The following is a 16,860-nucleotide window of genomic DNA, read 5'->3' as shown; positions in this document are numbered from 1 at the left end:
CAATGGGGGATTTTTTTTTAACCCCCTGTAGAATGTTGAAAAAACCCATTTGCTATGTATTAGGCTGATATGTGGGGCGCTATATCTTTAAATTTCCACAGTAAAAATGCACCATATTCTCAGAAATAATAGAGGGGCATGTGTTTGAGATATCTGCAGTGTAACTGTATTGGTCCAATGGGGGAATTTTTTTTAACCCCCTGTAAAATGTTGAAAAATCCCATTTGCTATGTATCTTTAAATTTCCACAGTAAAAATGCACCGTGTTCTCAGAAATAATAGAGGGGATGTGTGTTTGAGATATGTGCAGTGTAACGGTATTGGTCCAATGGGAGAATTTTTTTAACCTCCTGTAGAATATTGAAAAATGCCGGTTGCTATGTAATAATGAGGGGCATGTGTTTGAGATATCTGCAGTGTAACTGTATTGGTCCAATGGGGGAATTTTTTTTAACCCCCTGTAGAATGTTGAAAAATCCCATTTGCTATGTATTGGGCTGATATTTGGGGCACTGTATCTTTAAATTTCCACAGTAAAAATGCACCATATTCTCAGAAATAATAGTGGGGTGTATGTTTGAGATATGTGCAGTGTAACTGTATTGGTCCAATGGGGGAATTTTTTTTAACCCCATGTAGAATGTTGAAATATGACATTTATCTGGTTCCGTCTAAGCTAAAATTAATGTATCCTAATGCCCTCTCCACCTGTTGGAGATGTAACAAAGCTGAGGGAACATATCTACACATTTGGTGGGAATGTGGAGAAATTAAAGACATATGGAATAAGATGTATGATTTACTGGACTACTTATTAAAAACAAAGATAAAAAGATCACCAGAGGTTGCATTATTACATTTAAATTGGCCTTTTTTACAGAAAAAAGATAAATTATTGCTAACACATTGCCTAGTAGCAATGAAAATTACGATCGCCAGAAATTGGAAATCCTTTGGATCTCCTATATGGAAACATTTTATTAACCAATTACTTTTTCAAATAAAAATGGAAAGAGCAATCAGTTGGCCTTTTCTAAACTCATGGAAAGCTTTCCAGTGCTGGGACTTTTGGTATAAAACATTTGATGAATTAGTAACAACCCTATAAGTGCATCTACCGATTGTCTTGATCGTTTGTTTTGTTTTTTTTTTCTTTTCCGTATATGTTATAAATGAACACTATAGTGATTCCCTCTGAAAATAAGTGGAATCAACCTTGAATAAGGAAATTTTCGAATTTTTGTATATTATATTTATTTTCGTATGTACTCCTTTTATATATCAAGTCTTAAATGTTTGTATATGTTTATAAATAAAATAAAAAAGATAAATCAAAAAAAAAAAAGAAATATGACATTTATCATGTACTGCGCTGATATTTGGGGTGCTATATCTTTACATTTCTACAGTAAAAATGCATTGTATTGTAAAATATTATTTAGGGGCGTGTGTGTGAGATATGTGCAGTGTATTGGTCCAATGGTGGAATTTTGTAAAATCTGCAGAAATGCTATTTTGTAATATATGCAGAATTTGCTAGATATGAGCGGATATTTACCTTTAATTTGTGTAATAAACGTATCTAATTTTGTAGGGAGATATATCTGTGTGAGAACTCTGCAAAATACACTCAGAATTGTAACATTATATGATTATTATCACATTTCCAGGAAAATGCGTCTGATGGCATGACCACTGATTTGAAAGTGTCTGATAGCTTGACTCCAATGTATTGTATTAAGCTACTATGGTCTGTGGTGGCTACGACCTTCTGAGGCAGAGCACTAAGAGAGATTATCGGGTATTCCGCTCGAGTTAGTCATGGAGTGTGCAATGGCAGCAATCTTTTTCCATCTCAGCTAGGACTGACCGCGCTGCATTAAACGGTATTAAAAAAAAGCTGGCGATCAGCTAGTGTGGGTGTCTTGCTGCATAATAACCGACAGGTGACATTCCACTGAGTGGACGCCTATTATTATTATTATCATGGTCATCGCCAGTTTCATACTACATATTTATAATACCGCTTCATGCGCTGAGGCACATTAACGACTTTCCGTTACGCCCACCGTTTGAGCATAAACTATCAAAGAAACTTCTTCCGGTGGCACGTTCCAGCTATTGGAAGTTAAAGCCGCTCAACACCGGAAGTACTGCAGTGGAAGCTGGAACGCGTATGCTGGTAGCCAGATCACGTCGCTGGCGCAGCGAATAAGTGCAATATAATCAACGCGTTTAGTTGCTGTATGTCCCTTCCTAATTTTCAGCCATTATATTGTCAATAATGTATTCTGAAATAACTTGAGTTTGTTCGTGTACGGTAATTTCATAGCATCTGAGTAATCGCAATATAATACACAAGACAGAATCCAAGGTCTGTCTGTCATCGCGCTCCTAAAGATGATCTGTGTGCTACCAGGGCTATACATTGGAAGTTCCAGTGACACAACAGATCCACAACTGCTACGGAGAGATGGTATCACGCATATACTGACTGTGGACAGCGAGACACCAAAGAATGTGGACTCATTCCACGTTAAGTTTGTTCATGTATTGGATGACTCTTGTGCTGACCTCCTGAGCTGTTTACCGGCATGCTTACACTTTGTGAAAGATGCTCTGGGGACATCGGGATCAGCTGTCCTTGTTCACTGGTGAGTTTGTTAGCTTTACTTTTTTTATTGATTTATGCCTGAAAGCTTCTGAAAAAGATTACTATTTTTGATGCATTTGTTTATTGGTTATCTTCTAGTCCCGAAAACTAATAATTTCTGCTTGAATTACTTAAAAAGACAACAGTACTTAGAAAACAATGACAGTATTATGCAGGCTGACATATATACTTGTCAAAAATCACTTTAAACTAGGTATAACTATAGCAATACAATCCTTTTCATAATACTATATTTTTTTCTTCAAACTTTGTCAGTTATATGATATATATATATAAAAAGGACATGTAACAATAAATAGTTTATAATTATTTTTTTCCTTTTTATGTGGCCCTAATAATTGAATAATCAGCCCTGTTTTGAGAATAGAGAAAAATGTTCATGTAATCCACAATTCTACAGTAGATCCAAAGTGAATTTGTTTATAAATATTGGTGTGTTGCATCACTTTACCAACGCTAGTCACTCTTACCAGAATATGATGTATAAAGAGACTGTCTGCACTGTTTATACATGGTACATCTGAATGAAGAAATCAAAGTTGCTAAGATGTTAAAATCTGCAAATCCCAAACTTTTGTGCCATATTGATCGCCATAGGGATATCCATTACTGACATCTATAAAAAAAATAGGCCGGCTCTTGTCTCAAAAATGTACATAAATTTCAGCCCTTGCTGGTATTCATGCTTTTTTAATTTAAAAAGTTTAGTCTGATATTTAAAATTAGGTCCTGTTCAGACAAGATATGCTGTAATTCAAACTTTGAAATCTATTTGTCCCAATGTGAACTCAAATTGATGGGGGAAATCCCATGCAAAAGATAGGATAACATAAAGTGCTAAATCCAGTATTGTAAGTTTTTGTGTTGAATTAAGCCTCCTTTATCTGCAGACCTAGAGATCTGCTCAACCACCACCAAGTTAATTCTTTATGGCAGTACTGGTGAAGCCATTCTATTGTTTAGTACAAGCAGTATGTCTGTCTGGTACAGGTCTGTCCACACGACCTTGCTGGAATATTGCACACTGTGTGAGCAGCTCCAGTTGAGGCAAATGTGTGAGGAAGCGTGACGGTGTAAGTATCATTGTCCTAGTGTGAGTGTGTGTGACAGGATGTTTTAATGTGTTTGTATGTGCAATTTTTGTGAGTGCGTTTTGATTCTGTGTTAGTGAGTTGTGGGGTGATTACGTGAGGATGTGTGAGTGTGGATGTACCGTATTTGCTCGATTATAAGACGACCCCCAAAATCTGAATATTAACTTAGGAAAAAAAGAAAAAGCCTGAATATAAGACGACCCCAAAGGAAAAAAAGTTTTACCAGTAAATGTTAATTCATGTAAACTCTTTTTTTTAATAAAAGCTATGATTGAGAAAAAGATTTTTTTTGTTTTTATTTCTTGTATTTTCCAAAGTGTCCCCTAGTTACGCACATCTGCCCCCAGGCTTGCCACACCAATATGGCACTGTGCCCCATGGTATGCCTTTTGACCCCCTATGTGCCACTCTGCCTCCAGAAATGCCTTATACCCCTATATCCCATTCTGGCATTTAGGGGGTTAAAATGCATATTATGGGGCAGAGTGGCATATAGGGAGGTATAAGGCATTTCAGGAGGCAGAGTGGCATTAAGGGAGTTAAAAGGCATTGTATAGAGCACTCTGCCTCCAGAAATGCCTTATACCCCTATATGCCACTCTGCCATTTAGGGGGTTAAAAGGCATATTATGGGGCAGAGTGGCATATAGGGAGGTATAAGGCATTTCAGGAGGCAGAGTGCTCTATTAAATGCCCCCTTAACGCCACTCCAGAAACGCCCTATGCCCCCATTTAACACACACACACACACCCTATACCCCCATTTAACTAACTAACACACACACACTCTCTCACACTCTCACTCTCTCTCTCTCCCCCTCTCTCACCCCCCTTCCCCCGCTCTCCCCCCTCTCTTACCGGTGCTTCCAGCCGGGGCAGCGGGTTGACGTCGCCTTCTGCTGCAGCCGGAAGGAGGTGTGGCTAGCAGCGGGGGTTTGTATGCGTCCGTCGCGTATACTTTCCCCGGCTGTCAGAGATCAGAGTTCCCCGCACCGGTGCGGGGAACTCTGATCTCTGGCAGTCGGGGAAGGTCTATGCGACGGACGCAGACAACCCCCGCTGCTAGCCACACCTCCTTCCGGCTGCAGCGGACGTTGTCTACGCGGATCGCGTAGACGTCAACCTGCTGCCCCGGCAACAAAGCAGGAAGCACCGGTAAGTGTGTGTATGATGGGGGGGGGGTTGGCTGAGACAGGAGGATCCAGGTCCCCTGCAGCGGTGCGGGGGATCTGGATCTTAGTCTCCTAATCAGACCTCTATTTGAGGTCTGATTAGAAGACGACCCCGATTAGAAGACGAGGGGTATTTTTCAGAGCATTTGCTCTGAAAAAAACCTCGTCTTATAATCGAGCAAATACGGTATATCTGTATGTATATTGGTATGTATGTGCCCCCCCCCAGTCAGTCTGCCCAACAAAGGCAACAGCGCAATAGTTTTGAAAACGTATTTTTAATTTCATACTTGAAATGGAAAAAGTTTCTCTGTGAGTTAGAACCAAAGTTTATGCTTGGTTTATACTAGAATCACACATCGGTGGGTTTTGGTCATAAGTACCGTAAAAAGGCTAACAAATCGCTTTCTTAATTTCTAGTCATGCTGGGATGAGTCGGAGTGCTGCTGTTGTTACAGCTTATTTAATGAATACAGAAAACCTTACATTTCAAGATGCCTACACACGACTGGAGATCATAAAACCTGATGTCAAGTAAGTTTTATTTTAAATGTTGCTCATTGGGATGTAAGCACACATAAATTCAGAAATAATATATAACATACACAAGGGCATATGCCCATCATTAAAATTACATGGCAAACATTTTTTGAGCACCTCCCCTCTGGTCTCCTACAGTGGCCTTTTCTTAACTTCTCCCCTCTAGTCTCCTACACAGGCCTCTCACAGCTCTAGTCTCCTGTAATAATCATTCACGGAGTGCACTAATTACACTATGATTGGCCTGTGGACATCATCAGGCATCCTGAGTGAAGATTACAGAAAAGATCTAACCATACTGAACTATCATCATCATCATCAGGAAGGAGAAGATGGAGAAGAAATAGAGAAAATGTGGAGAGTGAAGGCCAAAGTGGTCCCAGTGTTTATAGGTGTAATCCAGGAACATTAGAACACTCTGTCCAGAAGAGTGCAGTGCTAGGAACAGCCATGAGACTGCGTAGAACCCTCAAACTCCCAGGCTTTTGGTAGAGGTTCAGAGGTGGAGGAAGACAATTTTTTTTTTCTTTAAGCAGATTTTGAGTGTAAGCTTAATTTTTTTAGTTCTTTGGCCATTTTAAACTATAGCCATGTTGCTTTAGACAACAACAAAATCTAGCTCCAAATGGGGACTCTTTTAGGCTCTTTTAGTTTAACACAATAGTTATTTTTAGGGGCTGAGGACTTAACTGCAAACTTAATTTTATTATTCCACATCTCTAACCACTTTTCTGTGGTCAATTCAGGATTAATGAAGAGTTTGTCAACCAGCTGGCATTGTTTGAAGCAATGGGCTGTGAGGTGGATTTGACAAGTCCAACCTACAAGCAATATCGTCTTCAGAAAGTCACAGAGAAATATCCTGGTGAGTGTATTAGTACAAGCTGGTTTTTTTTAACTAATGTTCGTTTACCATTTGAATGCTGTTGAAATAGTTATATATTATATTTTAGGAATTATTTATCCATTGTGTATGTCATTACACAAACACTATACAAAGCAAGTAATGAACAGTATGCAATAGATAAACAAAATGAAAGGTCTGTCTTAGGGAAATAATTTTCTGCCTTTACATATAGGGAAGGATAGTAATGCTTATCCCTTCTATCAAGTGATGAGAAGGGAGTATAGGCTCCTATTTGGGTACCCTTTGGACACAATTTTTCAATTTCTTTTCCCATCCGTTCAGCTTGAACAACATTTTTTGATTCAAAAACATTTGTGTGTGTTCCCTGAAGTACTCACCCTTTACCAATAACAGCACCTCCTCAAGGTTAAGAAAGATCCTTGGTTGGTTTTGCACTGCAGGACCACCGCCACCAGCAAAAGCAGCACTGCACCAATGGACACACACATCCAGCAGCATGCCATGGGGCTCAACTTCTTAAAAAAAAATAAAAATAAAAATATGGAGCAGTTTGATTAATTGATGCCTCAGAGTAAGGATGGTGATATGGCAGCAGGTGCAGTAGTAGAATGGCACTAGGAGTAGACACCAGTACATGTCCAGCCCCACTGTACAGGACACTGTAAAAACACAATGTGTGTAAGCACAGTCAAATGCCTAATTTTCTCTCTGAATAATAATAATCTCTGAATCAGTCCCTGTAAGTGGTATTTATAAATGATATACATACACTACAGCTTCTCCAATCCACCCCACAACAGCACAATTTCTGCACTAAAATATACTGTTACTCCACACTCCAACTCTCATCAGTGTACTGACAAGTTAAAATGATATCAGTACAAATATCTAATGCTTATCCCTTCCATTGTAAATGCTGATTTGCCAGAGTGAAGAAAATAAGGAAAAATTCCTGCATGTTGTTGGACTCATCAATCACAGTCATAACCATAAATGAGACCATTGGCTGCTATCAGTCATTTATATGTACCCTCCTACACACACCTTTTCCACTTTACCTCATCAAGGAGCGCTAAAACGGCATGGCAGCGAATGGACGTGTCACGAACGCACTCTACTCCAAGCGTTCTGGTGGTAAAAGGGTTAAAATTATGTCTGCCCTAGACCGAAAATAGTGATACAAATAAAAATATCCACCCTTAACACCACCCGCAATTGACTATAATGATATAACTAATATCAAAATAACGCTGCCACCACCAAGACAATTGTTAAATGGGGTGCCTTGGTCCCCCAAGCGAATCAGACTAAAAACCCACACAATATATTTTAACACAATAATTACGTGATTTAAAATTACCAATAAACAGGTCTAATCAGGTAACGTGAGTCTTTACCAGACAAAAGCATAACTTAATAAAGGAATATTTATTATGAACAAAAAAATCACAGTGCATACAAAAAAGATGATAAACAGATTATTTACACCAACAGATAAAATAAAAAGGAGAAAATTACAGAAAACCTAACTACTCACTTGAATGGTAAAGTATCAGTTTTTCTGTCCGTAGGGCTCCGGCGAGGAAAGATGGCGACTTACTCAAAATTAGATCTTGGCCCCTAGTAAGCACAATGACCAATCTTCTCTCATTAACGTTATACTCTTTCCCAGTTCATCTCGAGTTTCCAAGCCAGCCCAGAGGTGGTATAAGCGGAGGGAAGGTGTAGTCCATAGATATGTCACACTTGCTACTTATGACTGAACATCATAGACTTCACAATTCCTTCCAAACTGTTAAGTTTGTACTCTTTTTGTAGGGTGCACTTTCCCTGTTCTAGGTATGCACACAAGGAGGTATGATAATGAATGTGAGTTATTATTGATATGGGTTGGATATGAAATGGTTTTCCTGACTGCTTGTGGTCACTTAGCATATCAAAGAATCCAGTATCTATGAGGAGATACAGGCATATGGTGAATGACTCAGCTAGCAGACTTAAAGGCACTGCCTCCCTGTAAAATGTCACACCTTGCAGAGGGCCTTGGTTGGAGTCCCAGCTTCAAAAGACCAATTTATCTTAAAAGACCTTTTGGCACCATATGCCTATACAATCGAGTTTAATTTTCATTGAGAATCACCCTTGTCAGCAGAGATTCGTACAAATGCACAAAACAGGCAGTTTTTGTTAGTCTACTGGATATAATTTTCTGCAGCAAAATATTGTGTAAGAAACATGCAGCATTTGTGGAAATATGTTAATTTACAATAAATGCTCTTAGTAATGTTCTATAATATGTCTACTTCTAAACAAAAAAGGAGTTTGGGAGGTCTAATTTTTTGCAGGTACATTGTGCATCCATTACTATGCGTCTAAAAGTTTTCCCGTGCCAAACTTATACAGGTGGGGGCATTGCTGTCCGATGATATTGATGAATAAAAATTGATGGTGTTTTGTGCAGTTCCACATATGCTGCGCAAAAACTCCAAAGCAACATAGTAATACATACAGTATCTCACAAAAGTGAGTACACCCCTCACATTTTTGTAAATATTTTATGATATCTTTTCATGCGACAACACTGAAGAAATGACACTCTGCTACAATGTAAAGTAGTTAGTCTACAGCCTGTATATTTGCTGCCCACTCAAAATAATTTAACACACAGCTGTTAATGTCTAAACCTATGAGAAGATTGCCAAAACCCTGAAACTGTTAGACTGTTAGATGTTAGGTTAAAGTATAGTGTTAGTGATGCTGATTGAAAAAATATATATAAACTAGAGGGAGAGAGAGAAATAATGATTGTACAAGAATATAGCAGACATGTTGAAAATGGCATCCTCAGGTGTAAAAATGCTTTGGTCCTGAATATAGCTGCCGAGCTGTTTTCTGTGACTGCGATTGTCAGCCATGTATCCGACACTTTACACTGCATTATCAATTTAGGGGCTTATGCTGGTTTATTTGCTTTCATATGCTTTTTTATGTAATGGCATCCCTGGTGTTGGCATCAGAGGGGTTGTATCAGTAGCAGCTGATAGACCGGTAGACTAAGGTTGGCGTATAATGAAATACCTTGACAGAAAGAAACCTGCATTTACATAAATAGATGTACATAAAATCAACTAGCAAAACACTTCATAGGTGAGATTTAACTAGTATGGTAAAGTACTTCTTTGAGCTTTAGCTTGTTTACATTCAGTCTCTTTTACTAGTGCATCTATAGTGTTCAGTTCTTCTGGAAATCATAGTAGTTTTCCTTTACACAAGCATCTGCCCATGCCTTAAAACTATACTGTGAAGCCGTTTTAAATATCTCTGAAACTACTTTTTAGAGTTGAAGAAGCTGCCACAAGAAATCTTTGCCTCAGACCCTAGTTCCATGGGAAAAACTGCAGATATAATCTACAGATGTAGGAAATGCAGGTAGGAGATAATATTGTTTTATAATTACTTTTAAGTAGCCTTTGTATTAATTTTTGGAAATAATTTGGTCAAATTTGTCAAATACGCTACACTCACTGGCCATTTTATTAGTTACACCTGTTCAATTGTTTGTTAACACAAATAGCTAATCATGGCAGCAACTCAATGCATTTAGGCATGCAGAACAACTTGCTGAAGTTCAAACCGAGCATCAGAATGGGGAGGAAAGGGGATTTAAGTGACTGACCATGACATGGTTGTTGGTGACTGACCATGACATGGTTGTTGGTGCCAGACGGGCTGGTCTGCGTATTTCTGAAACTGCTGGTCTACTGGGATTTTTACGCACAACCATCTCTAGGGTTTGCAGAGAATGGCCAGAAAAAGAGAAAATATCCAGTGAGTGGTAGTTGTGTGGAGGAAAATGCCTTGTTGATGTCAGATGATGTCAGGAGAATGGGCAGACCGTTTTGAGATGACATTAAGGCAACACTAACTCAAATAACCACTCGTTACAACCAAGGTATGCAGAATACTATCTCTGAAAGCACAATATGTCAAACCTTGAAGCAGATGAACTACAGCAGCAGAAGACCACCCTGGGTGCTGCTCCTGTCCGCTAAGAACAGAAAACCCAGGCTGCAATTTGCACAGGCTCACCAAAATTGGACAATGGAAGACTGGAAGAACGTTGCCTGGTCTGATGAGTCTCTATTCCAGCTGCGACATTCAGATGGCAGGGTCAGACTTTGGCATTAACAACATGAAACATGGATCCATCCTGCCTTGTATCAAAGGTTCAAGCTGGATGGTATGGGGTAGGGCTGCAACTAACGATTATTTTCATAATCGATTAGTTGGCCGATTATTTTGTCGATTAATCGGATACAAAAAATGAAAGTAAATTTTTCATTTATTTAAAATAATTTAATAAACAAATGATGTTAAATACAAACAGCAGAATAAAAAAAAAAAACTTTGATAAAATGCATTTCTTGTCTTTATTTCCCAACCAGCCTCCCCAATTTATGCACATTTGAGCCCAGGCTTGCCATGCTGCCTCCCACACATAACACTCCACGCTGCCTCCCACATATGCCACGCTGCCTCCCACATATGCCACGCTGCCTCCCACATATGCCACTCCACGCTGCCTCCCGCATATGCCACGCTGCCTCCCACATATGCCACTCCACGCTGCCTCCCACATATGCCACTCCACGCTGCCTCCCACATATGCCACTCCACCCCCCACATATGCCACTCCACCCCCCACATATGCCACTGTGCCTGATACGCCTTATACCCCCTGATACACCACTCCATCCTCCCCAGACATGCCACACTGCCCTCCCCACAAATGCCTTATATAATGTATATGCCTTATACCCCCAGATATGTCACTCTGTCCTCCCCAGATATGCCCGATATCTCATAGTCCCCTCAGAGTCACAGACCCGTTCGCATCACACTGACACCATACTTTTATAAATAAGTACTGGGTTAATCTTCACTGCAACCAGGATTTAGATTCCCCTTAGTTTGGCCCCCCTTTATCTCTAACTGCACCTTACGTTAACTTTATTAAATTAATCAAATTAACCCTCAGTCCTCATCATTAAATTAACCCTAAACACCCCATTAACCATAACTACCCCTAAATTAACGCTAAATGCCCCATCAAAACAACTACCCTAAATTAACCCTAAACACCCCATTAACCATAACTGCCCCTAAATTAACCCTAAGCACCCCATTAACCACAGCATCCCCTAAATTAACCCTAAAGACCCTGTCAACCACAACAGCCCCTAAGTTAACCCTAAACACACCATTAACCACAACTGCCTCAAATTAACCCCAAACACCCCATTAACCACAGCTGCTCCTAAATTAACCTTAAACACCCTATTAACCATAGCTGCCCTTAAACACCCCATTAACCATAGCTGCCCCTAAACACCCCATTAACCATAACTGCCCCTAAATTAACCCTAAACACCCCATTAACCATAACTGCCCCTAAATTAACCCTAAACACCCCATTAACCATAACTGCCCCTAAATTAACCCCCACCTCCCCTAACTTTCAGTAGCCCAAATATTAATTTTATACTTACAGTTAGATGAGTGTCACAGCCATGTGGTTCTGGACTTCTGGGAGAAGGAAGGGGCTTTACAGTGATTACAGGGAGCGACTGGTAAGTAGGAGCTGCTGCTGTGAGTCACTGAAACGGTTTATATAATGAGGGGTATTTTTCAGAGCGTTTGCTCTGAAAAAACCCTCATTTTATAATCGATAATCGATTCAACTAATCGATAATGAAATTCTTTGGCAACGAATTTCATTATCGATTTTATCGATTAGTTGTTGCAGCCCTAGTGTGGGGGACATTTTCTTGTCGCACTTTGAGCCCGTTAGTACTAATTGAGCATTGTTTGAAAACAAGAGCCTACCTGAGTATTGTTGCTGACCATGTCCATCCCTTTATGACCACAGTGAAACCCATCTTCTGATGGTGCATTATCCTGCTGAAAGTAGCCATGTTACAAAGCTTACATCATCTCAAACTGGTTTCTTGAACATGACAATTAGTTCACTGTACTCCAATGGTCTCCACAGTCCCCAGATCTCAATCCAATAGAGCACCCTTGGGATGTGGTGGAATATAGGAGATTTGCATCATGGATGTGCAGCTAACAAATCAGCAGCAACTGCGTGATGCCATCATGTTCATATGGACCAAAATCTCTGAGGAATTTTTCCAGCACCTGGTAGAATGAAGGCAGTTCAAAAGGCAAAAGGGGGTCCAACCCGGTACTACCAAGGTGCACCTAATAAAGTGTATTAAAGTATGTGGTCACCCTTTCTAATTATTGAGTTTCAGCTTATCCATTTCTAGCAGGTGTATAAAATTTAAGCACAAAGGTATGTCATGTCCATAAACAGACAGTAGAATGTGACGTATTGAAGAGCTCAGTAACTTCAAACGTGGCACTGACATAACGTGCCACCTTTGCGGCAGTCCACACAAATTCACAGAGCGTAGCCACGAGTGCTGAATCGCCTCAAAACACTTTCTCTGCAGTATCACTCACTACAGATGAGCTCTAAAACTTCCTCTGCAAGCATCATCAGCACAAGGACTGTTTGTCCAGAGCAGTTGCATACAAGCCGAGATCACTATGGTCAATGACAAGTGCTGGCTAGAGACCGCCACTGGACTCTGAAACATAAATGTTCTCTATAGTGATGAATGACGCTTCACTTTCCGGAAGTCTGGTGGAGGAACCTGGATTTTGTGGATACACAGAGAATGCTACCTACCAGAATGCATCGTGCCTGTTGTAAAGTTTGCTGGAGGAGGGTCTGGGACAAATTTTCAAGTTTTGGGCCTGATCACTGATTAATGTTATTAGTAAAATGTAAAAATATCCAGTGATTTCACCTTAAAGGCAACCACCCAAAAATATATATATTAAAAAAAAAAATAAATAAATAAAAAAGTTTGTTTTGATGAGCAAGTGCTAAAAATCTGCATTGTTTCTTCCCAAAATTCCTGGCATGGAAATACCCTTGGGTGTCTAGTTTTCAAAAATATATGGTTTGATGGGGTAAATTGGATTGCCCAGATGTCCCAAATAGGACATAGGGACATGATTACCAGTTTTGAAAAGAAAATGGCTTTGAAATAGCAAAAGAATTCCTCACTAATTTCAGCCTTAAATCCAATTCGCCAGGCTGTAGAAACATTGGAGATATATATATATATATATGTGCCCTCCACAAATATTGGTAAATTTGAGCAAAGAATTGAAAACACAATACAGGTTTATATATAAAAAAAATAAAAATAAATGTGTGCTACAATTATTGGCACCACTGTCGAATCTTATATGAAAAATGTATTTTAAGTATATTCCCATTGATACCTCTTTATCAATCTTCAAAAAGGGCTTATTGATACCCTGACAATGTTTTCATATTAAATTATTTTTATCTTTATCACTTTTTATCAGGTGCGCAGACACTATTGTACTTTGTAATATATTTTTGAGACAATTGTGAAGTTTATTTGTGCACAAGCAGCACCCTCTTGAACACATTGGTGGTTGTAGTTATACCAATATTTGTGCATCACCTTTAGATGTTTGTTTTCAAGAAGTTCCACTCAAGTAAAAATATTATGAATCAACCTGAAGGAGGACGTGTGTCTATATTGTCTCAATGAACTGTGGAGGGTATGGTTCGAGGGGCCAAACATTTTTTTTTCAAGGATTGATGTGCCAGGATGCGATCTACGTTCACTTTCTGCATGGATGTCGAGGCGTTCAGCAACACGGAGATCGGCATCAGGGGCCATGTCTGGCTCCTCCCCAGGCGTCAATGTCCGCCATACACTTTAAAAGAGTTCAATTGTGTCGCTGAAATGCCTCGATAGCAAGGCATAATAAAATAAATAAATAAATAATAATTAAAAAAAAAGAGGTCCGACCATAACACTAAGATCCAGATCCCCCGCAGTGGGTGTGTGTGATGCGTGCAGACATCCTCCACTGCTGCTCCGTCATAGAAGCTCCAGCGAAAGTGCCAGCCAGCAGCAGCAGAGGTTTGTCTATGCGTTTCACGCAGACCTCCACCGGCTGCCCTGACTAGACACCAAAGAGTATGGAGCACAGGGGGTAAGTCTGGGGGGGGGCAGAGTGGCATATCTGGGGTATAAGGCATATCAGATGGCACTATGGCATAAAGGGGAATATAAGGCATATCTGGGGTGGGCAGAGTAGCATATCTGGGAGGCAGATTTGCATAACTGGGGGGGCAGGTTGGGAAATGGACAAGAAATGCATTTTTTTAAATTCTGATATTTGTTTTTAACACCCAGTTTGCTCATTGCATTTTTTTAAATAAACAAAAAATTTACATATTTTTTTTATCCGATTAATCGAAAAAATAATCGGCAAACTAATCGATTATGGAAATAATCGTTAGTTGCAGCCCTAGACGAATGGTTTGGAAATTGACTTTTAACCATACCCAGATTTATGGGGAGAAAGAATTGCTTCTCTAAGATCATTGCTGATGTCTTTCCTCATTGGCATTGTTTTAACACACATCTAAATACTCTAGAGTTAAAAACATTTTTTTTGTATTTGCTGATGGATTTATCAATGTCATTTGATTAGCAGCACCTGTCTGTTACTTGGCATCTTTATTTGTATGGAACCAGTAAGGGTGTACTTAGTTTTTCATATATGGCTTCTCCACTTTGGCTTTATTTTTGTTGAATAAATCAAGACACAGTTTAATATGTCATGTGTTGTTCATCTGAGGTTGTATTTACCTAATTGTTAGACCTGTTAAGGAGCAGATCATTGTTGTTATGTCCGGATATCTTAAACCATAGAATAAAAAAAAAAAAAACTGTATGAGGAGGAAAGGTATAAAAAAGTATGTAGAATATCATGTAGACATGTACAGACATTTAAAAGTCAAATATCAATATACAAGTATTTTTGGGTGGCTCTAAAACATATCCTTCGTTTTGGCATTGATACAGGACATTTATGGTGCAAACGTTTTGTTAAAGCTGATCCGCATGTATTGTTGTCATCTTGTTCTTTCTAGACGTTCCTTGTTCCGGGAAAGCAGTATACTTAATCATGTCTTGGGCACTGGCCCGACAGCATTTGTGCATAAGAAGCTGACTTCGGTATGTGCCTTGGACACTACAAAGTGTACCTCCTACTTTGTGGAGCCTGTGCAGTGGATGGAAGAAGCTCTGCTAGGTGTAATGGATGGGCAGGTAAGGTGGAAAGACTATAACAGTATTCTGCTTTGTTTTGTTTGTTTGTCCTTATTTTAGCGTGAACCTTATTATCATCGCTTAAATTATTTGTTTGGTATTCTCCGGGCTACCTTATTTTATGTTAGCCATCTCAGCAGTTTGTTTTCCTGTGTCTACAATATATTTTCCTGTACAAATTACCGTATTTGCTCGATTATAAGACGACCCCGATTATAAGACGACCCCCCAAAATCAAAATATTAATTTAGGAAAAAAACAAAAAGCCTGAATATAAGACGACCCTATAGGAAAAAAAGTTTTACCAGTAAATATTAATTCATGTAAATATATTTTTTAAATTTCCTTTTATTTGCCAACCTGCCCCCCCCAGTTATGCCACTCTGCCCCCAGAAATGCTTTATACCCCCCCTATTTGCCACTCTGCCCCATGATATGCCTTATACCCCTATATGCCACTCTGGCATATAGGGGGTTAAAAGGCATATCATGGGGCTGAGTGGCATATAGGGGGTTAAAATGCATTTCTGGAGGTATATATGCATATCATGGGGCTGAGTGGCATATAGGGGGTTAAAATGCATTTCTGGAGGTCCAGAAATGCATTTTAACTCCCTATATGCCACTCAGCCCCATGATATGCCTTTTAACCCAGCATGTACTGGCTGCCTTGGCTTGATAGGAGTGTGATTGCTGCTAACAGCAATCACACTCCTATCAAGCCAAGGCAGCCAGTACATGCTGGAACCTGGGGATGATAGTAGTGGGATTACAGCCTCCCTATGCCATGCTACAACCCCCACCCCCCTTACACATCCATGCTATCACACACAAACACACATTCACAAACATTTAAATACTCATTCATTCCATTAATCACACATACTTCACACATTAATCACACATACTTACCCAAAAACCCTCCCCCACCCCCTTACCTGAACTGCAGATCTCTCACTCGAAGACTTCTGCAGGGGACCGGCTGTACCAGCAACTTCTCTGGCCCCGCCCCCAGAGGAGGGAGGGGGAGATAGAGTTCTGTGAGGAAGCTACAAGCTTCCTGTCCTCCTGCTTCTAACGGAAGAGACGCTGCTCGCGACCGGTAAGCAGCATGGCCCCAGCCATTTTTTTGGGGTCTGATTAGAAGACGACCCCGATTATAAGACGAGGGGTATTTTTCAGAGCATTTGCTCTGGAAAAAACCTCGTCTTATAATCGAGCAAATACGGTATTTATTCATACAAATTTGCTACAATTAAAATGTTAATAACTAAAC

The 16,860-nt window shown here is 39.7% G+C and overlaps 1 protein-coding gene across 2 annotated transcripts in view; it reads left to right on the top strand.

The window, feature by feature from the left end:
* The first annotated feature begins 2,147 nt into the window (after positions 1-2,147).
* The window catches only part of DUSP12 (dual specificity phosphatase 12), a 15,266-nt gene continuing 553 nt past the window's right edge, over positions 2,148-16,860 (top strand). The window contains exons 1-5 of one of the 2 annotated variants that reach the window (XM_053469344.1): positions 2,148-2,654; positions 5,361-5,474; positions 6,227-6,345; positions 9,687-9,777; positions 15,407-15,584. In XM_053469344.1, coding sequence (XP_053325319.1) covers positions 2,401-2,654; positions 5,361-5,474; positions 6,227-6,345; positions 9,687-9,777; positions 15,407-15,584 — 756 coding nt within the window. In that variant the 5' untranslated portion in view covers positions 2,148-2,400. The remainder of the gene's footprint in view (positions 2,655-5,360; positions 5,475-6,226; positions 6,346-9,686; positions 9,778-15,406; positions 15,585-16,860) is intronic. The other variant, XM_053469345.1, reaches the window with a different exon arrangement.

This window comes from Spea bombifrons, chromosome 6, assembly GCF_027358695.1.
Source record: "Spea bombifrons isolate aSpeBom1 chromosome 6, aSpeBom1.2.pri, whole genome shotgun sequence".
NCBI classification, from domain to species: Eukaryota; Metazoa; Chordata; class Amphibia; order Anura; family Pelobatidae; genus Spea; species Spea bombifrons.
Note: the sequence above shows the minus strand (reverse complement) of the source record. Positions and strands in the feature narration are given on the sequence as shown.